A 23811-nucleotide genomic window follows, 5' to 3' on the forward strand; every position below is an offset into this window, starting at 1 on the left:
GTAATAGAAGAAGAAGAAGAAAATCCCCAGCAAAACAGATCTCCAAACACTTTAAAAAAAAGAGAAAGAGAGTGAGAGGAGCAGAGAAAGGTGTCTGTGCTGCTACAAGAGTGTAACTGAATGTTCTAATATGGTTGCATTAATAAGCATGAAAACTAACTTTCATCTGAAATAAAAGAGTACAAGTCATCAGTCTTTCAAAGTCTGGAGGGGAATCTAAAACCTGGACATCTCAGAACAGGAGGAGGAAAGGAAGGAGGGTTGGTACCGATTGGAAGAGGACTGCATTAAATAACATTGGCATTATGAGGCAAAACAGAACAAATTTAGGAGATGCCACGATTCAGGTTGCTTCTGGAACTGGAACTGGAACTGTAGTGGGTAACGATGACACTGTCTTCTTACAGTCACTTGTTACAGAGTGAAGCCTCAGTTAGTGCACAGTGTGGATCCTGCTCATGAAGATGGCGGCTACTGGGTGTTGCAGGAATGGCTCCATGCTTTAGAGCAGCATCCTATCCAGATTCTTGAAGTTGAGTGCAGAACTATTGTGAGTGTTTTCTGGATTTACATTGAATCGTAACTTTATAGAGCAGTTCAAATGTTTACTATGGTCAGTTTTCATGCTTTATCCCTAGCCACAGATTTCTTTCTGATATCCCAACAAATACAAGCTTAGATATGATATATTTGGCTCTTCTTCAGTTTTCCTGCTCTGTGGGCTATGGTTGCATACATTGTCAATCACATGGGGTTGTATGGAGCAGAATATGAATTCAACTGGCCCCATCAGCTTTGGGTAAGAAGTGTTTCAGTGCAGGAGAAATGCTCTTCCATAGTCATGCAACCTGATTTATTGGGCCAAACGTTGTTCTGACTTGCCGTATGCCATCTGACATCAGGTACATTAAATGGAGCAAGAGACAGGACAGAACTGGCTCTTCACCATCAGGAAGAGATACAATTAAGGCAAACAACATCTAGTCCTTCCCTGGTTGGTCATAAGCCTAATTAAAGTAGCAGAACGTCCAATCAGGAATGTATTTGTATGCCATGATTTGTTTTTTTTAATTTTATTTTTAAATCATGGGCATTCTTATTTTGGGGCATATATTGCATTGATAACAGGTCTAAAGTATGCTACAGGTTTTGGAAGCTGGAGCTGTTCCTCCATTACAGGTTATTCCATCTGCCATATAAAAAGAAACACAGAATTAGAGGTACAGTCATAAAAGTCCTTCTCAGTCATTACAGGAGGTTTTTAGCATTTTTAAGTTATCCAATGATCAATGTAGGTCATACCTATAGTACCCATATCTAGAGCTGTCTACTGTGCAAAGTAATCATACATGTAAGACTTCTTAGAAAGAGTGTTTTACAGTTAGTAGGAACCTTCCTCACTTAAATACTGATTACTTGGGAAAAATTCTTCACAAGTTTTCCAAATCATAGATAAAATACTTACTTTTGATATTTTAAGTTAATTACTATGAATTAAACTAAGATAAGACATCTAGATGGCTGTAGTAATTTCTACACTGTCATTTGAGGAATGTCCACCCCATGGGCTGTTGGGATTTTGGTCCAGTTTGGAACAAAAGGAGACTTCAGATGTAGCCTCTGTGGAGTAGAGTCACCAAGTTCTGACAGATGTTTCCTCAGACACTTGGGAGAGGCCAGGAGAGCCTTCTGCTTCCACCTTTCTGAGAGTCAAACAAATCCTCAGGCTATGAAACAAGCTTTCACCCAATGCCCACTGCAGCTGATGGATTTCAGTGGTACCCAGGCTGGGCCCACAGAAGAAGAAAAATGGATTTGACCAAAATAGGTACTACTACTACTACTACTAATGCTTGCTTCTAGGTAGTACCTAATCTGGGCTAGAAATGGCATGAACTGTAATTCCTCAACTGTTCCCCCTAGGAGCGTGTTAGCTTGTCTTAACTTCTGCTTCATGATCCATGGGACAGCACATTGACCACAGCCCCTGTGTACAAAGCAATGTCTCCCTGCTCTTTTCCAGGGACATACATATACTGCAAAGGACTGTCTGCTGTCCCCAGCTGCATGGGCACTGGTGCTGAATGTAGTTTCGCTAGTTTCTCAGGCACTAGCTCCTGGGCATTTGAGCAGGTGGCCTTTTTGACAGCCTGTCATGGTGTCAGGTTTGAAGACAAGCTGTCTTCAACCTTGCCAGTGGAGCAAGACTGAGGAAACTTGTTCTGGGCATTTGACTCTGCCATGTCAGCAAAGCTTTCTGCAGATCTAGGAGAGCATCACATAAGCATGTTTTTGAGTTAGGAATGAAAAGCTACATATTGTTTCTGACCTTTCTTTGCAGCCATCTTCTCTTCCTCTTTTTTCTTCTCTTCCTCCAGAGCTTTCATTTTTGCATCATACTCATCAGCACGGGTCTTCCACTCATTTCTGTTGTTCAGCAGCCCATCAAGCATAGGCTGAATTTCCTCGTGGAAACGTGAAAATTCCTAATGAAAACACACCTGTCAGTGCAACGCAGCGCAGAGGCAGTGCTTGTCCATCATACCCTAGGACAGATCCCGACACCTGACCTCCCCGGCAGGCTCATGCAGGGAAAGCATTATTGGCACAAAGAGGGACCATGCTGCAATACCCCAGAGAGAGGGAGCTGTTGTCTCCTCTACTTGTCTCTCTCACCCTGACTGGTGTTGCTGCACCGGGACTTACCTCAGCTTTGAATCCCTGTTGAGAAGGATGGGGTGTGCAAGGGTGTGCTTTGCTTACCTTATAGACAAACGTGCACACAAAATCGATGAAACCCACTTGAAGCTTCGGAAGCTCAGCAGCTTTCCTCCGGTCCATCATGGGCTGTGGGAGGACACAAGTTCACCATGATTTATGAGAACACTTCACTGAAAGACACACCTCTATTTTTTCCCCAAATTGCCTTGTTGTGCCAGCCTGGCAGTTCTGCCAGGCTGTCAGTAAAGGCTGTCCATCACAGCCCTCTTCCTCTGCTGCAGAGGAGTGAAGTGGGCTCATTTCCTTTGCCATTTTAGCAGAAATTTGAGAGAGCTATTTCAGTGTCTGTGGATGGGGAGAAGTACAGGGAGTTTTTGCCCTTGCACCTCTCAATCAGGTATCTGAGAGAAGGTTCATGTTATAAAGTGCTGAAGACGTTTTCAATTCTCTAAAACATAACTGAACATGAAATTATATTCTTACATGGCCTTGCTGCTTACTCTATCATTTGTGATGCCTCTGTGGGTAGAGGGGGTATATGAAAGTCTACTTAAAGAAAACCCAAATCACATAGTTGGAGGCTGCATTAAGGAATGACTCTTGGCTCTTTCAATGGCAAATGTAAGTATTTGTTATTATAACAGAAAAAATATGTTCAACCCCACTGCTTTAATGCATTTCCGTTTACCAGAAATAATTTCTGGACTCTACGAAGTTTGTGTTTGTAGTTTTTCTCTTTATTGGAAACTGTGCTTTCCTCTACAATGTATGTAATTAATTTTGCTTTTTTCTGTAAGGGACCAACACAAAGTCTCCAGGGGGAGAGTCACTCCATGCTGGTTCACAGCCATTGGGACCCATCTAACTATATAGAGAGCTGGACAAGAGGCTCTGTCACAGAGGGTCTTCCCTAGCTGAGTACCCACTTTTCCAATTGATTTTGGCAGGCATGGTGATTTCAGGAAGACACACAATGCTCTGAGAGCAGCATTGCTTGTAGTAAGTCTCTGCTGAGACTTGCTGTCTGAACTGAACTGTCTGGCTCTCACATGGTACTTACAATAGGCTGTTGCTGAAGGATGCTTATTTCTAAGTCTCCTTGCTCCCAGAACTCAGCTGCTACCAGGAGAGCTACCTACATTGCCAAGGAGGGAAAAAGAAAAGTTAGCACTGACTTCGGCTTTACAACTTGATGTGCTTCTGGTCTCCACCATGAAGCAAATCTCACTTGTAGCCCCTCTGTCGCTTTGTGTCCAACCCCAGCCCCAGCCTTTCTCCTGGGAAGGGCAGCAGTGGCAGTGGGACTGCAGCCATGTAGTGACAGCTCAACAACCTTATTGCACTGGAGCTCATTAGTCCACTGCTCATCTATTAAGAAACATTTCCAGTGTGTCTTCCTCAACGATTTGCCTCTTGGTCCCCGTTGTGGCTGCCTATTATGATTTTCTCAGCTGTCCTTTTTCCATGCTGAACAGGAAGGTGAGTTTTATTTCTTTTATCCTCCTTTAAATTGTAATGTTTCTTACTTAGCAACTGCTCAAGTACAGTTCAGGAAGGAACTCCTGAAGGAAATCAAACAACTGAGCAAACAGCAGGTATTGCTGTAAAAAAAAAGAACCCATACATTACATGCAAAAAACCTCAATGTAACCAAAAAAGCTAAATACTTGGGTTTTCTTCTTTTCTTTTTTGTAAACATGAATTTTCTACAGAATTCACAACTAGAATCTTAAAGATTGCTTTATCTATGAAAACCATGGTTATTCTAAAGTCCTTTTGGTAGTTTTGGTAGGAGACTTTGATTCAGCTTCTAGCAGCTTAGGAAAATGTATTACTTTGAAACATAAGCTAGAGAAATCTAACTCTATATCAAGCACCTGACCTTACTCTGGACTTCCCAAGGCTTTGTGATTGCTGACAAATCACAGGCAGTCATCATCATGGCCCTAAAAACAGGAAAGAAATTAGTTTCTTCTCTACAGCCTGCACCCTATCTCTTGCAGGGTCAGGATGCTCATGCCCCAGTATTGTGCCAGGTATCCCCCAGTCCCTGCTGAAGTGATAGATAAAGACAGACAGGTTGCTGTAACAGCCTGGGATCTGACTGGGACACTCATCAAGGGTTGCTCTCTTGATTAAAATGGATTTATGCTAGGGAACTGCTTGCTTCTGGTACTAGGATGTTTGCTGCTTTAGTCACTGCTGGGCTGAACTTCTTGACTTTACAGTAACATCGCTGGCTCCCTCATGGAGGTGTAGCAGTGCAGACTGCAGTGAGGTGGTGGGTGCACTTCATCGCCAGTGCATAGCATCCTGCAAAGCACCTGTGCAGTCACAACAACAGCATTGTGCAACTCAGATTGGTTGCCTCTGGGAAGAACAGCTCATGGACTGGATTCCTGTAGATCTGCCATTGCAGACTGCCCCTGCTTGTGGGGTGCAGGGTGGTCTGGTAGGAGTATATGGCTAGAAGGGATCCTGCATCTCGTTAGGAGTATATGACCAGAAGGACACTCCAAAAGCAGTCACTTATTGGGATGAAGAACCACTTTAAGCTTTTTTCCCCTGCTTTTCCAGAAGATCACATTTGAGTGGACAGTACTGTATCACACGCTGATTTTGCACTCAGTGCAGCACAAGGCAAGTTTTGGAGCTCTAACCAGGTGACTGCATCTCTCACCTTTCCAGAGCCAACTACTCACATTACAACCTCTTTCTTTGTTGTCTCCAGGGATAGGTATTCAGTCCAGGCAGTCATGCTATCATATGTCTTGGACTCATCAACGATCTTTTGAAACATTGTTCTCTTTCTTTGAGGGGAAGAAAGAAAAAAGAAAAAGCTCAAAAACAAGGAAACAAGTGTGTTAAAAACAGATGGCTGATCCTGGTATTGATAATCCTTCCAGAAGGATTTCAAGATATTGTCCTGGCATTTAGGTCCTCAAGGAAGCCCCCAACAAATCCAGGCACCATCACCTGCTTCTTTTAAGTAAGGGAAACTATTGTAAACGACTTAAAAATAAGTATAGTGGTGAGACATGAACAGGAACTTGAAAGTATGAGCTGCTGCAAGTTATGTCAGCCGAGAAATGCTTCCCCCTTTGTTGGCAGAAAGCTACTGGCTTTATATACTTAGTCTGGCCCTGTTAACCTTATTTATATACCTAAATATATGTAGGAAATTCGGGGGAGGTGTTTATGCACAATGCACCCATGTTTTGAGTGGTGTGAAATCCAGAAAAATCTGCTGTTTCAATGCTAGCAGAGAAGACATTTAGGCCAGATCCACAAAGTGACTTGTGTACATGTTCTGTCCATATCATTTTGCCTGGGTTTGATCTCAACCAAGCCTTCACTTGCAGACCATAGATCAAGGAGGCCAAAGACTGGCTTGTTCCCACCTGGTAAGGAAGTAGTGGTATCTGCTCCCATACAGCCATCCTACATCTGGAGTAAGAGGACTGGGTGTTGCACCCTCCTTTGTATTCCTCTTTTGTGGACTGTTTATATTTTGCATAATCTTTCTTCAGTGCAAAACACAGAAGCAATCTCTGGTCTCAGCAGTGTATTTTGAAAGCTCCTTGCTAATTAGGAAGTCATATGTTGTTGAAGTCCAGCCTTATGTCCCAGGAAGTCAGTGCATGCTGCTCCAAGATGTTTGGCATTTGGGGCTTTTGGGTGTGAAATAGACTATGACTATATTCACCTACAATGGACCACTTGTTATTTGGGTTATGCTGCTCACCCAGAGAAGTTACGTAGCCCTGGCCACGCCATTCACCATTTATAAGTACATTTAGTGCTGAAGTGCTAAGTAAAAAAAAAAAAAAATCAGACTTCTGTTTCTGTTAGGGGATCATATAGCACAGCCTTGTTGGAAATAAAGGGTTAAAAAGTCATGTATGTAATCTAATGAGTAAAAGTTAAAAATTCTTTTCAACAATTTGAGCTCACCCCACCAGCTCTGATGTCAGTATTAAAGGCAGCCTCCCAAAGGCAGTGTCTGTGAAGAGGATTGCTGCACGGGGAAGCTCTCAGAGCAAAGCATCACATTTTGCCTTTGCAAAGTACTAGCTGCTTTCTGCCCTTCACACACAGTGTATGTGACTGACTTACTTGAAGTAGAGTGCCAGGTCTGTTGCTATAATAGCAATTTCCATCAGGTGAATCATGTGCTCATGCTGTCTGCGGTTGAGGTTCTGACATATATTCAGCGACTGAAAAGCAAAGGAAATGGAGCTGCAAAATCCAAGCACTGTGGTGTTGTGAGTTCCTTGCCATCTCTCTTGAATGTGCTCACCATTTTTTTTTTTTAAATAGATTTAGCTTGCTCCTCTAAGGTGCAAGGGTTGTGAGCCCCGTTCACCGTATGTTGGTGCCTAGCATCCCCTTTTGTTCCCTGAACATGGTCAGTGTCCTGAAACTTGTTGCACAGCATGTGCCCAAACCCTGTGCCCTGGACCCAGTGTGAATTTGTCTGAAATGAAAACTTAGCTGGGGGAGTGTGTTGGCCTTGGCCCTGTCAGTAGGGCTACAGGAGGACAATCCTGTATTTAACATACTCCTATGGGGATAACGGTATGTCTTCTGAGGAAACCAAGTAATGCATTTAGGAAGCCCATGCGTTTTGGTATTGGGTGAACATAGAGTACTTGAGGAGTGAGGCAGCTGCAGTTTCTCAGGTATCTAAACCAGAGAAAGGTCTTGTGCTAAGCTGACAGCTCTGTTGTTGCTGAAAAACTTCCCGGAAGGTAAATTATTCATGTCCTTACATTACAGTTCATTACCAACCTCTTCAGAGAGCAAGAATTTTCCAAATTCCAAGTGATGTCTCTCTAAAATTGAGGATCCATGAAGTTTAGCTAAAGGATTTTGAGATCTGGTTGCGTACAGGAAAAATTAAAGATGTTAGTGCAGCACTTAAAATAGAAAGAGGTGTCCCATTTTATGTTTAATTTTGTCAAACACACAAGTTCATCTCATTTGAAAAGGCTTAAGAGTAATATTTTTAATAGCTAATGACATCAGTCTAGTAAAAGACTTTTGTGACACAGCTTATAACTATTTGGACACTGTATAAAACAGTCTTCCAACTACAAATTTCACCCAAAATGTTCTTTATGACTGGACTGTTGTTACCCAGCATAGTAAGCTTGTTTAATTCCTGAATAAATACATGTTGATATCTAGTCATAGGAACAGAAAAACCAGCAGTCCTTGGACACTTTCCTAGCTGAAAAGCAAGACCCTCTTGTACCCAGCCAGCTTCACTTGCATGTTTCAAAAGCTCCAGAAAACAGTAAGAAAGTATAACCAGCAAGCATTGCAGGAGAGCTGTGATCTGACATTACTTTAAGTGAGCAACAGAGGCTTGACCAATCAATGAAATCATGCAACTGTTTTTCTGTAGCTAGTAACTACCTACTGAGACCAGCACTCTCACACTCATAGGTGCTTTGTTTCTGCACGTGGTGAGGGCAGTGCCATGCATGGTGCTTTCTCCATAGATACCTTCCAGGAAAAAGTAGGCTTCTTATGTCCAGGATGCTCCTGGTGGCACCCTGAGCCTCCTGTTATGCTCAGGCCACTAGATGCCTGTGCTGCACTTGTTCCACCCTGTAATGGTAATGTAGTGTTTCTTTAACCAAAGGAGGTTTGCTAGGAGTTAACGAAAGCCCCAGAGAGCACTGCAAAGTTTCAGTTTCCCCACTGACCAAAGCATAAGCTCAAATGTAGCAAGCCAAAAAACAAGGTTATTTGCAAAAGAAGGTTGTTACCTCTGTGTATAAAACAGAGCTGTACTGGAGTTTGATGTGATCATAGCCTGATCCCGCTCCACACGAGAACAAGAGTAAATGGTTTGAAGTGGTAGGAAAGTGCTTACTTCATTTGATAAAGGTTGTTGGTTCCCCTGTGGTCAATATCATGGCACAGAGCAGCAGTTACCATTGCAAGGGCTTCAAGGTCTGAGTAATAACGCTTCAGTTTGCCAGTCTGGAGGGTGAGAATTTGCATGGCATCTGTTAGTGTCTCTTGCAGGAAAGGGTACTGAACTGTGACTGCTATGTGCTGGGGATCTCCTCACTGAAACAGTCCAGGAGAACTGAAAATACTTGTGAAGCTAAATGCAATACATGGTACATTTAGGTTAAAATGGGAAAGCAGCTGGGAACGGAATATTTCAGACTCAGGTAGGCATGCATGTTGTGCATATGTGCTCCATGCCTACCTGCAATGCTGGCTACCTGCAGCTACAGCTGCCTTGTGCCCTAGGGACACCCAGGTCCTCATAAGCACCCCTCCTGTCACTGGACACAAAGTAATTTGCGAAGGGGCTCTGCTTCTTTCTGAGCAATGAGGTCTCCAAGCTGAATCACCCAAAGGATTGTCCAGGAGTGTTAGGCATAATTCTGTTGCCAGTTGTGTGGGCCATACCATCTGCACTGGGTCCTGGTGCTAGTCCATCCCTAGTGTGGAGCAGCAGTATGACACTTGTTTTTCTTGTTGGGGCACCTGTTGGCCTGAGAGCCTGTGAGAAACGGCACTTGCCACATTCATACTAGTGATAGACTTACACCTGTACCTGTCCTGCCTGGAAATGGAAAGTGTGAGGTTGTCTTCCATCCCAGCCAGCTAACTTCATTCTGGCTCTTACTGTCAGAAACTACTGGAGGAAGGGAAGTCCTGTAGTTTCTCTCCCCTACCCTGTAGAAGGATTGAATCTGGAGGCTATTCAACACCATACACATCTGTACCCAAGAAAATTAAAGCACTCCATTCATTGGCCAGTATTGGCTGCAACTTTAAGTGTAACGCAAGGACTGTCACTTAAGGCGAATGGAGACCTTATTTAGCAGGACCTGTGCCAGGAGTGACAAACTCTTATCCTACACCAGGATTCAAAGGGAGCGCTGCATATCTCCAGGGCACAACAGAAGACCTCTTGTAAATAAAGCCATACCACAGAATTAACTGGGGTGGTGTTACCTTACCATCAGGAGAGTGAACATCGTCTGCGCAACGTTGAAGCCATGGCGCCAGTTGTGGTAAGTTATTTTACGATAGCCTTTGCTGACTGAGTACACAAACCTTACCAGAACCTACAAATTGGAGAAGAGGATGTTAGTTTGTGTGATGAAGCTCCTGCCCATTGCTCTTGCAATAAAGACCATGTACAGAAGTCATGGATGAGTTTCAGACAAAGTCTACAGAGATGGCCCCAGAAAGGAATCAGAAGCTGTAATACCATCAGGCTTCACTGATGATGTTGTTATAGTAAAGCCCAGTGGTGAGCTAAAGGGGACACTAAAACATAGCTCTCTGCTTTCTAATTTTTTTTTTTTTTTTTTTTTTAAGAAAAATGAAATCACAGAGGTGTCTGTGGGGGAAAGAAGAAACAGCAATGTCTAGAGGAAAAGAGATTTCATCCTACTGTTTGTGAATTTATTGAATTTCTGTGTTTCTCTATGTTATCACTCGTAAGATTTGCCCCTCCCATGCCTTGCGATTTACTAATACTGATATCTCTCTTCAAGGGATATGGGTCCATAGATGGAGAGACGGGTAGTGTTTATATCACCTAAATAATTACAATATAGGGCATTAAATAGCAAACTATTTTTCACCTCTACATTATACTTCTCTATGTGTGCTACCTCTTGTAGCTATATAGGTTTTCTCATTAGAGAGCAAATTAATCATGGATGAATTTTCATTTTTTAAAAGCTCTGCTGCTCAGAGTGGCAGCAAAGAATGACTGCTTTTCACACTTGTATCAGGGATTAGTTGTTCCAAAGCAGATATTTTGAATACTTTTTGACATTGACATGCTATAAGTAAGCAGCACAGCAGTAATTCCCATTCAGGACACTTCGCTTCCTTCCTACTTCCCAGCCTGCCTTTCCAGGGTGAAAACTCTTCCTGCAGCTACCTCCAGATCCCACTAGATGGCAATAAACTTCACACGATGAGCTGAGAAATCCCTTGGGGAGCAGCAGAGCTGCAGAAACGAAACGCCAGTTTCACACGTCCTGCAGCGGTTTGAACTGTGGCAAAAGCCGTGAACTTGCACATCAGGGGCTATGGGGGTCCTTGTGCCCACAGGGTCACACCGCTCCTATCGCCAGCAGTCAGGAAGATGGTACCAACTGCACCAAATGAAGTCACGTCTGTGTTTGCAGGGGAAAGAAAAGCGGAGGGACCTGCCAGTGTGTGTTTCAGTGTATGTTGGCTGAAAGCTATAGGGTACATACTATATAGCAAACGAAACATGCACATGAGTACGCACTGCCCTGTGTCGCACCTGGAAACTGTGTTTTTACACTGCGGCTGTGAGTGGCATTAGACACAGCAAGGGCAAGCAATTTTTTGCATGGTGTAGCCCCCATCTGTATAGACCCGACAGCAAACGCACAGCTGCATCAGGCAGTGCAGAGCAGAAGAGGCCAGCTTCATGCTCCAAACCTGCATGTAGGGACCAGGGGCTTTGAGAGGGGGGTTCCCTGCCCTCAGCGGGATGAGGGGGCTCAGGACGCACGCCCCTCTCCCTGCAAGCCCCTGTGAACCCAGACCTCCAGCCACTCCATGAGCTGTGCAGGGCATGCATGGGGACCTCAGCCATGCAGTGTCTGCTGGCCATCCAGGATGGGAGTCCCTATGTGTTGCCAGCTCCTACCTCCTGTGGGATCTGGAACTTTTTCACCACGCCGAGCTCGTAGTACATCTGAATGCCGCACTTCACCAGCTCTAGCTCAGTGCAGTCAAAATCAGAGAACCTGAATTCATAGATTTCAAACTTGGTGGGCCCCGGGAGTTCTTCTTTCTGGAAGAGAGGTGGGATGGTTTGTTGCTGTGCTACTTATGCCATCCCTAGAAACACCTGGAATGGATTTTCCCTAATAGAAATTTATCAGTCTGATGCTGCTAGGAACTTTACCTCTTAGAATATAACACATAAATAGACTGAAATGCAGCTTTTCATGATAACCCCATTAGTGGGGGAAGAGGGAGGGCATTTTTGGTCAAGTGCAAGAAATATTGCTTGTTTTCTGTTAAGTACTTTTCTTGTTGATTTGATGTAGTTTGACAGGTCTTACAAGGGAAGGCTTACAGCCCTCCATATTTACTCCAGAGAACAACATGCGTGACAAGTCAAGGTGGCTGATATGTTTCCAGATGGACTTTGAACCCCTTGAGATAAAGTGGCAGAGAGCAGGTACTCCCTAGGAGTTGGGGAAGGCATCTGATAGTAATAACCTCAAACTCACACAGCAGAGGAGGGCAGGGTATGCTTTGCCTTTGCCCTTCACCAAGTGCCCTGTCTATGTGTACCACTGTGTGAACACTGGGAAATCTTCCCTGCATGCACTCAGGCAATATTTGTTTGCCAGGGCTGTCCATTCCAGTGGTACATTGCTCTTACCAGGATGCTTGCCAGCTCCTCTTCCTCACACTCGCTTGGCTCTTTCCCCAGCTTTTCTCTTGTTGGCTGCAAAGAGCATGGATGTGTTAAACTGGCAACCAAACCCCACTGGACTTTGCACTGTGCAGCTTTGGGGCAATCTAGGGCAGCTCTCATATGCAAACTGTGTTTCCTTTCTGGACCTTACTTCTATTTCCGGTCTTTCAACCCATTCTTCCCGGTAAAAATGTTCTCCCTCTCCTTGATTTTGGTTTGTATTTCCCCCACTTGCAAATGTCTCCCTAGAGCCAGCATCCCAGCTGGGTCCTCTAACTCCACATCCTCTGCACTAAGGAGGTCTTGGGGACATAAATCAGCTCCTCTTCCACTCCTCCAGCCCTGCCCTGAGTAGCACCTGCGTGAGCCCACCTCCAGGGCTGGCTTTGCTGAGGAAATTAGAAAGGACACAGCGTGGCAGTGTGCCGAGGTGGAGGGCAGACCACAAAGCCAAAACAAAAACTTGTTCTGCTGTGCAGTAACTGGGGCCCAGGTGTTGCCTCCACATGATGGTGGCTGGAAGCATTTCTGTGGGATGGGAGACCTATGTCTGTGCCATATGTCACAGGCCAGGCAGGCCAGTACACCTGGGGGTGTGCTGCATGTTGCAAGGCATTACCAGAATTTCCTGTATTTCATCCTTGTCACATTTCACATGGTAAAGCACCATATCCTGAGCAATATCCTTCCGGTTCTCCAGCTTGTTCATCTTATCATACGTGTCTGTGTTGAGCACAGACCAACCCAGGAACTGTGTCAAGGACTTGGTGAGGGGAGAAGAAGGAAATGGTGAAATAAACAAAACATCTGTTCCTCAAAGACACAGAAATATAACACTGCATGATATACTTTTAGAGAAACACAAGCTCCACTTTGGCCACAAGTCTAGCAATGAGCAACTGTGTGTTTGCTCCCAACCTCTACCTGCTCCTCAGCACAGCAGCTCCCCAGCTATTGAATCTGCCTTGGCTTCCAGAGCATCCATGCTGTGGAGGTTCGAGGACCCTCTGTCTAGTTCAGCATATGGAAAGCTATTTCTGTGTTGTTGCAAGTGTCACCATGCCTGTGGAAAGGCTGGTATCACGATGGTGACAGCAGGTCAGGAACCCTTGTATCAAGGGAGAGCAAGGTGGTCTCATTACCTTTCACATATGTTTACTCACACACCGTGTTTGCTCTCAACTTGTTTGCTGTCCAGCGGTCAATTCAAACCGATTTTTTTTTTTTTTTGGCAGTCTTTTTGATTAATAAGAGAAGTCTATTTCAGCAAATGTTCTGATTGATAACAGATGTCAAGAGCTGAATACCTATATTGGATTGAAACTAGCATAGAAGCGTTTCTAAGCAGCAAGCTGCTGTTCGTAGATTCGATACTGGCCACCCTTTGTATCTTAGCTACACAGATAATTCCTGTGTAATTTCTCAAGGGAGTTGCCCAGCCAGTGTGAGCCAGCTGTCATGTATGTGAACACAGGTCAGAATGGTCATGTTAGTATATCATAACTGCTCATGGCTAGGTGTCCAATCCAAGAATGCTGAAAAAAAATGATGTGAACACAGCAGGGTTTCTAAGACAAAACCCCCCAGTATTTCATATAGTTGCTTTCAAAACTTTCAAGCTGATGCATAGCACCTCTATAAGCAACAAAGAAACTCACTTAGCTGCAAAAGACTGGGGAGTGCTTTGCCCGTGTACAATGAGCAATAGTGACGTCTCTCAACCATATGAACTACTTCCAGCTGCAGCAAGAAACTATACCTCCATGAGGGTCTCATCCTGTTCGTCAAATGGTTTCCCATCTTTTCTGTTATAAAATGTGACAACGCCAACAATTTCTTCCCTTTTGTTGACTATTGGCATGGAGAGAACGTTTTTGATAGTCCATCCTGATTCATCTAAAGGACCTTCCTTGAAGCAACAGCAAGCAGAAAGACACCATATACTTAATATGTTTCCTAAATACATCAGCACTCCCATTTTACATCAAGACTACAGGCTAAAGAAATATTTACATGCCTAATATTGACTCTAAATTACATTTCTGCAAACAAAGTAGAATCCTTGATGGGACTGGAAGTTTTCACGGTACCTGAAAGTTAAACATCTCATCTGCAGCAGCATTCATAATGTTGCAAATCTAGGGGATCACACAAAAGAAAAAGTTTTACAATATGGGCAATGAGAAGTTTAAATACCAAAACAAAAAACTGAATTGATGAGAAAGCAGCATTCGTATGACTTCATCTCAGAAAGCCTTGCTGAAGCCTAAGCTAAGTACTTACAAATCCACTTTCAGCCACATAGGTTGGCAGTCCAGTAACTAGTGCCCAGTGATCCAGGGTAGGATTTCTGAATGAAAGAAAAATGCATAAGGGAAATAAAGGATATATGTTTACTGAAGAACAATCATGGAGCTGAAATGTATCCAGCTGATTGCACAATCCATGTTTACATGTTTCACTTTCTAGTTACTAAACAGTCATGTTACTTTCAAAGGACCCCTGTGTGTGAGCAAAAATTTTTCACCTAAGTTAATACTTTTCCTGCAAGGATTCAATACAGACTCATTCAGTAACTCATAAAATATCATAGTCTGCAGAGACGTAAGTCATTCCTGGGAGTGGGGGCCATGTTTCAGACCTTCAGCACAGAGAAAAATAAAAGGAAGTTCCCAGCTAAGAGTGTCTGCCAGCCTGAACTTTTGAACACTGCTGTACCTAAGCAATGGGGGCCTTTCCTGCAGCACTTAAGCCGATGCAAAGAGGTGTGACCAGAACTGGGCAAAACTCCTGTCGTGTCAGATTTGTCCAGGGTGTCCAAGGCTCCTCTGAAAAATTCAGTGGCAAGAAGAAAGGGTGGTTTTCAGGAAGAGGGAGTCTCAACGTGGTGTCAAGAGAGGAAAGGCCAGAGGTAGCCTTGAGATGGGGTCAGTGACCAGAGGATAAAAGAGAAACAAGTAAGCTGGAAGACAGGCAGGGGAGCAGGACTGACCATGAGAGGTCGGGAGGGTAGCAGAGGGGTGAGGGGCAGGGCTGGGACAGCAGGTGCCTCAACACAAGGGCAACCTGGATGGGCTCAGCCACTGACACAGAGAAGGCACCAAGCAAGAGTGATGCCTCAGCCTGGCAAGGAGAGTGCCAAAACTGCAGGCAGTCAAGGCAGTTCACTTCTGCGTCTAAAAAGAATCGCTGGTTGCAGTGACTTTTGGAGCCTGACTTGCAAGCCAGGATCCCAATATCCTGGAGAAAATCTTTGTGCCACAGAAATGTGAGTCAAAGCACCAACTTAATTCTGGCTCTCTTACTCAGTCTTCTATTGGTCCTTTGCATATCTCCTCTTGAATGACTTTACATCATGGGGAACCTTGGTTTTAGCTACACTTCATGTCAGTACCTAGCATACAGAAACTGGGCACTTACGGGATGACTTTAATGTCTTCTTTTCCATGTAATATATAATCGATGACCTTGTAGAAGACTATTTCCTACAAATAAAAAGAGTGGTGTTAAAATTAGTGGTGTGTCAATCCAGCCAGACAGGAGAGAGTTTAAGAAATCTGGTTCTCACGTACTCGGCCATCCGGGGTGCGAGGTCCTGAGTAGGGGGGAACTTCTCCCAGCTGGACTGGCCACAGGTCAAAAAATTCCTGGTTTTAAAATGAAAGAAGGATTTTTAGAGTAGGAAAGTGCATTCTGCCTTGAACCTCAAAGTAACCACTTCTCTACCATGCTGGTTTTGCTACTGTGTAAACAAGGCATGAAATAATAAGACTAGGAAGTATCTAAATTGGGAAGTGTCAGGTGCACTATATGGCTGTATATAGTCATATACTGCCTATACACAGGATGCTGCTTCAGTCAGTGAACAGCACAGGCTGTATTCACAGAGCAAACGGCTATGGCAATATTTTACGTGTTCTCATTTTCCAGAGTGTGGCCATAGGGCTGATCTACTACTTGCTAGCTTGCTAAAGTGAAATTTTTTTTGTTGTTTTTCCTAGGCTACATTATAATGCTGATCAAAGTGTTTTTAACACGCTAATGATCTTTTAATACACCTCTTCACAAGACAGCTTGCTATGAAGGCTCTGGCAACGTGGTGGACATCAAAGTTCATGGTAGCCTCAGCCAGCCTGACCATGGAATAAAGCAGGGCTCTGATGACAAGAATGCTGTTTAACTCCCACATAAAGCTTGCCAAAGGTGCAAACAATCAGACCAAATCAGAGCTGCAGAGGTAACTCAGATTCTGTCAGCCTATTTTTATGAAGCCAAATTTCACCAAAAAGCCTGGATAACATGCACATGGATGAGTCCTTGAGGAAGGTGGCTGCTTTGTTGTTGGGGATTTCCACAGGTATCTCACTATACTTCTAATAACCACAGACTTTGTGAGGCTGTGCTTATGGTCTAGACTTTGACCAGTATTGACATGGTCAGACACATTTGCCCTTCCTTTGTCTTCCCAGCCTCTGGCTCCTTTGACAGTCCCATTCCAGGGATAAGCTTTTCCCTTTCCCTCTCTTTTCTTTATCCCCAGCTCTTTATTTGCACAATGGAATAAAAAAATGCCAACCAAAGCAAGAATAATGACTCAAAGCTAGCTTGCACTTTGGCTGCCCCAGTAAAACTTATGTCCACACATCACCCCTCAGTGGATTGCAGCAACACAGAAAGCTGTACAACACACATATGAAGAATGCTTACCTTCTGCTTCGTCATGTCCAGGAGACCTACTGAGTACCGGTCACAGTTCAGGTATGCTCTCACTGTGTAAAAAGCTTTGTGGAACTGCCTCTCGATGTCTGTCAGTTCCTCAAAAACCTTATTAGCTGACCACAACAGCACCTGCGGATAAAATCCAAATGTAAGCATAGCCTCTTCTTAAGAGCTGGGCTTCCCAAATGTGTTTGGAGTAACAAGGAAACAATTGGGGGTTTATACTACAGTTCCTGAAAAGTGCAATAGCAACCTATACTGCAAAATGTAAAAGGATTGCTTATGCACACTGGGAATTCTTAGAGGAAGATGCACTCTGAGGAAGAGTCAGGTCATCGTGAAGTGCTATGTAAAAGTCCAGTCTTAAAAATATAGCTCAAAAAAGTAGTAGTGCTAGATAAAGAGATGGCCCCACTTACATTTTATACTCATAAGTAAAATCTTGCATCCAAAACCAGTTAACACCAAAAGTGTTATAAATTCCAGAGGCTGGAGTTGGAAATACCCAAATTAACACTTTCCTCAAAGCCTTTGCACAGCTGCTTTGTGTGCACATCAGCCTATGGTCCTTTTCCCCATCCTGTGCCCTGCAGGTGTACGCTTAAGAAAGCTGTTGCTCTTAGGCTCTTTCATTTGTAAAAATGCAGGTTATGCAGCAGATTAGGCAAGTATTTCTGGTAGCACAAGGAGGATCTTTGTGGGCCTAATGGAGAACTTAATTTTCTCCGAAATGGTAAGAAAGCCATCTATGCAATAGCCTAGCTTAGCTAGTGCATGTATGCCTGTATCTGAGTGTATGTGCTTTGCTTTCTGAGCCCAGGAGACATGAAGAGCAGTGCTTCAGAAGCACTGAGAGCTACTACCTGAAGCTGACTGGACCTGTGGTTTGAACAAGAAGTACCATTATGTGGCCACAGTCATGAAATGTATGTCTCACCTCTTCACTAGGTGCTAGTAGATATTTCTGACAATTCTGAGCTGCACTGGTCTTTGTTTCTAACCCATAAATTGGGACAACTGTGCCACTCCTATGAAGTCTGAGATGTTCAACGTCACTGGCCTCTGAACATCCTTTGGATAGTATAGTGGTGTTGTCATACAAACCGTTAAAGGAAAATGAGCAATGGTTTATTTTTGGCATTTTACAGCATGCGATAAATAATGCTGAAATCCCCAAACCCAGGGAGGAGGACGGAGAGAAACACCTGAAGAATGGTCATTTCATGGAATGGTGTAAAGGAGTTAGGCAAAATGCGTTATATGGTCTTCTAATAAGACTCTTACACAGTATCTGAGCACAAGCAGACTGAACTGTCTTTGCACAAACCAATTTACTTACTTACAGTATTCCCCCAGTCTTTGCAGTTGGGATTTGCAATATTGAAATCCTAGACCACCTCTGAGAATGTCATTTACTCACTCTGTACTTTGGTACTTTTAAGTCTAACACAATGAACCATATTAACTCTCTCAAAGACCTTTAGGTCTAGATGGCCGAAGGTCTTCCAGTTGAACTATTGGCAGAACTAGCAGTGTGTCTTGCATCTTGTTCTCACTTTCCTCCCTTTCTGTGGGACTTGCTGATGCAGCAGTGATATGTGAACACAGAACTCCTGGGTTTAGCCCCAGACTGGAGCACCCTGTGGGAGGCATTAGGCCTTCCACTTCTTGGGTGTCCACTTTATCTTCTAGCCTCTTCCTTACCTCCCCCAGTCCTACTGCTAAACCCTCAACAGTTGTTTTTCACTCTGCATTTTCACTCTTACCTGGCCTCTTCGAGTCTCACAATTGTGAAGATAACTCAAGTGATAAATTTTCAAGTTCAAGGAGGCAAAATTCAAGTACTTCAGAAAAAGCTGAAAAGGCAAACAATGAGATTGAGTTGAATGTAGTAGCAGCCTCGTGTACACTAGATTTCATAACACCCCTTTAGCAACGTCATTGTAATTCCCCTGGACAAATGCTTTGCTTTGCACTGGTGTGAGATGAGGCTTATCTCACTGTAACTTCTCTGAAAGATTTCTGAGATAAGCATACTCATAATAAGGCTCTTCTGTAAGAGGGTAAGTCCCCTGTAGGGAAATTTGCACCAGTGGACCTTCACCAAAGCAGACATCCCTAGTGTAGAAAAGTCTGTGTTATGTGACAAAAGCGACAACTGCTTGATAGAAACTGAGCTACTGACCACTTACTGTTTCATCAGAGCTGGTGAAGTGTGGGCCGTTCAGCTTATTAATAGCCACAATGACAGCAACTAAATCTTTGCCGTTCAAGATGGGTGTTGCAAGGATGCTTTTCGTAGTGTAGTCGGTGAGCTCATCAACAAATGGACTGAACTGGGCACACTGTTCAATAGAGAATTTACAAATTAAGCTTTTTCCACAACATCTGTAGTCTTAAAACCAAGTTAAAGCACAGCCTCTCAAAGTAAGCTGCCTAAAGAAAGTTTTGCTTAAAAAATTATTGAGGGAGAGAAATGAATTAGCAGAAAATTGGACAATGTACAGGTGATAAAACTAGCAACAAGAGAACTGGCTGTGGCTTCTGACTGCAAGACCTGCACCTTTTCACTTTTTGCAAAGATCTTGCAAATCATAAGCTTTAACATGTCAAACTCTGTCAGAACAAGGAGGCTCTCCACTGGTCGTGCTCAGATCACTGACATTCTTCATGGCACCTCCTCCAACCTTTCCTCTGACTTCTCATTAACACTGCGAAGTGGGTACAGCCAGTTACCGTGCAGCACTGTGTAGCCACAGCTTATAGACCAGTGCTGTCTGGTACAGTCACTAGGAAGTTCACTCACCCTCATTTTTCTTCTGCTTTTGCCTGGGCCCTGAAGCTGCTGTCAGCTTGCAGCCTCCATGAAGCCATCTACCCCTGTTTCTGTTGAAAATGTTCTGCCAGGTATTTCCTCCCATATTGCTGGGCCTTTGTGCATGGGATGGTAGATGGCAGGGAAGGTGTCCCAATGGAGGATGCAGCTGGCACCAGTGGTGCATGGTTCCTGGCACTCTCCCCCTGTCCCTGAAAGCAACCCATCTCCTTCTGCCCCAGGATCATTTTGGCAGCAGTTGCAATATGCAGATAGCACTGTTATGGACTGGGCTGCACAGGGAGTTGCCCATGAGGGAATCACCATTCAAACCACTGGGAGAGCGCTAGGTCATGCTGTAGGGGCAGTCCAAAGGGAACGCATCCAGTTGTTCCTTATGTGAATGTCACTGTCCCGCTATTGCAAAAGAAAACAAAGCAGAGAAAGGGTAGTGCAGGGAAGGCAGGTGGTCCATCACCTCACCTGCACAGGGCCTTATTGACACCATCATCACCTGTCAACAGGGAGTGCAGGCATGGTCTTGCTGGCCCAAGATATTCTCTCTGCTCAGCTGAATAACTTGTCAGCTACAAGTCCTTCTAGCTGGGTTAGAAAAAGCCCCAAAGGTCTGATCAGATTCAGAAGGATGCACCAGAAAAAAAAATCAGTCCCTAATAGGTCTTCTCCCCATACCTCCCCCACTACTGGCCTTCCCTGCCAATGGGGTAGACCAAGCACTTAGTCTCTGTGTCTCCTTCAAAGGAATTGCCTTACAGCAATGCCTGAAAGCACTGGAGTTGGAGTGTAGTACTTGGATCACAGCACTGAAATCCTTCCATATTCTTGGAGAAATGTCTGAAGCCAGAAAGATTTAAAAAGTTTAAGTCACGTTCTTATGCCCCCCCCCCCCTCCCCCCCCCCCCCCCCCCAAAAAAAAAAGTTTGCAAAACCACATCAATGTCTCAGTACATTCCGTGGAGGACAACAAAGTTTTGCTGAAGCATTTGGATATGCTCGTATTGAGCAAAAAACGGATGGATAAAGAGATGGTCTCTTTGTAACTAACAAACAATCGATAGAGTAATCCCAAATGCCATAATTGGGTCACATGGATTTTAGTTTTATGCCTATGATTAGAACAAGCCGATTGTTATTGCTGCCATTCAGGTTTACATGATTCAACCCAGGAGTAGGGGGGGTAAATATTGTCATGAAGGCATAAAAATAAAACATTAAAATTCCTTGGATCCCTCCTGGTATCACAGTGTGCAGTGTTTGCTGAAAGAGTTTTTTTGGTCAAAGTTTGTCTCTTGCTGCTTGTGATGAAGATCACTTGTACACAGATTGCAGTTAACTCACCTGCTCTGAGGTCCACTCTCTCTGGTTGATAAACATGCCTCTAAATGCCCTTGGCACAAGCTTCACCAGACAGCAAACATTTTCAAATGTCATTTGTGGTAGAAAACCCTTTCTGGACTCACTGTAAAGGATATGTCTCTCTTTGCCAATTATTCATGGAATATAAATGTGTGTGTAAAACTTCATGTCCGTTCAGTGCAGATCTGACTGTACTGCACTCTCTCTTCTCTGCTGGACTAGATGTGATTTTGTTGTTTGGTGTTTTTTTTTTTAATTAGACAGGCAAGGTGTGACAGTGCACTTGTTTGCAGGCGTTAACACCTAGTGTAATTAATGTGCTTAGCTTCACCTCGCTCCATAAATGAAATTGGAAGCAACTTGCTACTGGTAGTTTGGTTTCCTCTATACAGCTATTACACAACACGAGGTTTGACCAAGCACCAAGACACCCTGCTACCTCTTGACCCCTTTGTACTAGTAAGCATGTGAGCCTTTCTTCTACCGAATGAATGAATAAATGGCAAACCTACCTCACTGACATCCTTGACGTTCATGGTTTTCTTGGTTTGTGCAACATAGCCCACAATGCCTATGTCCAGCGGATAGACAATCTCGCAGTCTGGGGAGACCAGGCATTCCTCCAGCGTGCTTCCCTCTTGGATGTTGAAAAGCCTTGTTGCCAGTTCAGGCGTGCCGTTTCTCTGCCTGTACATGAAAAGACTACAGCGGTCAGCGTGAATAAGGGACCTGATTCTTCTCAAGGTCTTGAAAACAACTTTCTCCATGTTGATGCTTTCTTGCATGTCTTGGATCAACTCAAAAAGGATTTCACCCTCATTACTATCCCAGGACTCTGTTCTTAGTTTCTTCTCAAAGTACTGCTTGGCAAAAGTAGGGTTGCCATCAAGAAACTTCTCCACGTCGTCTTCACTAATGCTCATTGTGAATGCCCTGGGTTTTCTGGCAGGAAGTAGTCCAAAGATCTGGCCTATGCAAACAGCACTCTAATTTCCAATGTAGTTCCTAAATTTTTGTAATAGAAGATGTTGCTTCTAGAATGACCAAGAGTGAGGTAATGGTGCAAAGAGAGCTTGTCATCAGGAAGAGGTATTCCTTTATAGTGCCGAAGGTGAGTCTGTGGGAGGACAGATCTTCTCAACCAAACAGATTAGATGACCTCTACAAGACCTTTGGGTCAACTTTCTTCTTCTTAATCTATATGCAAACAAAAACTGAGTACTCACTCACAATATCTGAAAACAGTCTCTTTTCTCTTGATAAGCAGAACACTTACTGAAACAGTTATATTGAGGCAGCAGCAACAGGGAAGAAGTGCATCTCCTAACATTGAAATAAGCTCTTTAAAGTCTAATTAAATATATACTGCTTGGGTCTAATCCTTGGCTAACAAGGTGAGCATCTTATTATTTCTGCTCTCCCAGCTCCCTGCAGTAGTAGGAAGTGCAACCTTCACAAAAGAGCACAGTGGTCAGAACAAAAATAGTGAGGTAACGCTGCTCTTTCAGGGCTCCCTCTACTATTGTGTGGTTCTTTATCTGCTGCTGTAAAGTCTGTTCTCAAATGGAAGCACCAATCCTGAATGCTTTAGTCCATGACTTGAACTTAATTTGCAAGGTCTGCGGCCTTTTCTTCTTGCTAGTAAGAACCAGGAGAGGAAAACATGCCTTTTAGTAGCATCCCTTTAGGAAGGAGTCTGGAGAGCTTCAGGTTGGGGTGGCTGGGTTGAAACACGCTGAGGAATCATGGGAAGCCCTGCAGACACAAAAAAACCCAAAACACTCAGGAAGGGAGAAAAATTTCCCTCATCACTATCAGTGGAGAAAGGGTGGGAATTATGGCTGTGAGGGACAGAAGTTGTTCCACATCAGTGAAGCCACCGTGCTGTGCAAACAGCAGGCGAGGGTCAGCGTCATGCTGGGAAGCAAAATGCCACAGAGGCCACTACTCTTCAGGGAAATTAAACAATGCACAAGAGTTTTTGTCAGTGGGGAACAGGGGTAAGTCCCACCCACTGCATTGCTGGAAGATAACCAAGGCTCACCTGCTCGGGGAGTAAAAGTCTAGCTTGCCTGTGCCTGTGAGCGTTGGCACTACTGCCAGGAGTGATGTAAACCAGTCCAAATGTGAACACAGGTGCCTGGGAGGAGGGTGACAAGAGAAAGAGCTGTGGTGACAGTGTTAGAAATACTTATGCAGGTAGGTCTGCAGGTCAGGAGGGGGACAGGTCAGGAGGGCCTTGGCTCCCATCAGCAGGGAGGACAGAACATATAGCTGCTGATCCACTCGTGTCCACCCCTGAAACAGGAGGTGAATACCCTCACATAAAGTCATGGGGGTATAGGGGAAGGGAGTTAGAGAGAAATCCTTCAGAATTCAGGATTCAGAATCCTTCAGAAGACTTCAGAAGATTGCAGGGAAAACAGTGGAAACCAAGACAAAGATCTATAAATCTATTATTTATAATTCTATTTTCTCCTATTACCTCTTTCAGTTCCCTGGGTCACTGGAGATGCAGTGTGAAAGTTGCTGGGTCAACTGGTTGAATATCTTAGATGCCTTTATGCTAGCATGGCAGAGACATGGTAATTCTCGTAGTCAGGCTATTAAAATAGAATTATTGGTCAAGAAGACCTGGAGGAGGTGATGTATGCAAGGGGTGCATACACTGCCTCCAACAACCATGTTCTAACGGAGAGACAAGGACCTGCTCAGCAGTAGC

The 23811-nt window shown here is 44.1% G+C and overlaps 1 protein-coding gene across 1 annotated transcript; it reads right to left on the reverse strand.

Moving 5' to 3' along the window:
* Positions 1–1130: 1130 nt before the first annotated feature.
* PDE6B (phosphodiesterase 6B, cGMP-specific, rod, beta) lies at positions 1131–22169 on the reverse strand. The gene is made up of 22 exons (XM_010569168.1): positions 21602–22169; positions 19090–19242; positions 18664–18753; positions 16886–17026; positions 15751–15825; positions 15599–15663; positions 14462–14528; positions 14269–14316; positions 13938–14087; positions 12798–12941; positions 12143–12208; positions 11396–11542; positions 9714–9821; positions 8606–8715; positions 7513–7600; positions 6838–6938; positions 5424–5531; positions 4604–4667; positions 3782–3856; positions 2764–2847; positions 2330–2486; positions 1131–1189 (listed from the first exon to the last, which is right to left on the reverse strand). The coding sequence occupies exons 1-22, from the start codon at positions 22010–22012 to the stop codon at positions 1131–1133; spliced, it is 2511 nt and encodes an 836-aa protein (XP_010567470.1). The 5' UTR covers positions 22013–22169.
* Positions 22170–23811: the final 1642 nt, after the last annotated feature.

This window comes from Haliaeetus leucocephalus, unplaced genomic scaffold, assembly GCF_000737465.1.
Source record: "Haliaeetus leucocephalus isolate CR32 unplaced genomic scaffold, Haliaeetus_leucocephalus-4.0 Scaffold263, whole genome shotgun sequence".
Classification (NCBI taxonomy): Eukaryota; Metazoa; Chordata; class Aves; order Accipitriformes; family Accipitridae; genus Haliaeetus; species Haliaeetus leucocephalus.

Coding starts and splice junctions, on each gene's coding strand:
- PDE6B (XM_010569168.1), bottom strand. CDS start 22,012: ATGAGCATTAGTGAAGACGACGTGGAGAAGTTTCTTGATGGCAACCCT. Junction 14,529..15,598: donor GAAGACATTAAAGTCATCCC/GTAAGTGCCCAG, acceptor TCTTTCATTCAG/AAATCCTACCCTGGATCACT. Junction 4,668..5,423: donor ACAAAGAAAGAGGTTGTAAT/GTGAGTAGTTGG, acceptor TCCTGTTTTTAG/GGCCATGATGATGACTGCCT.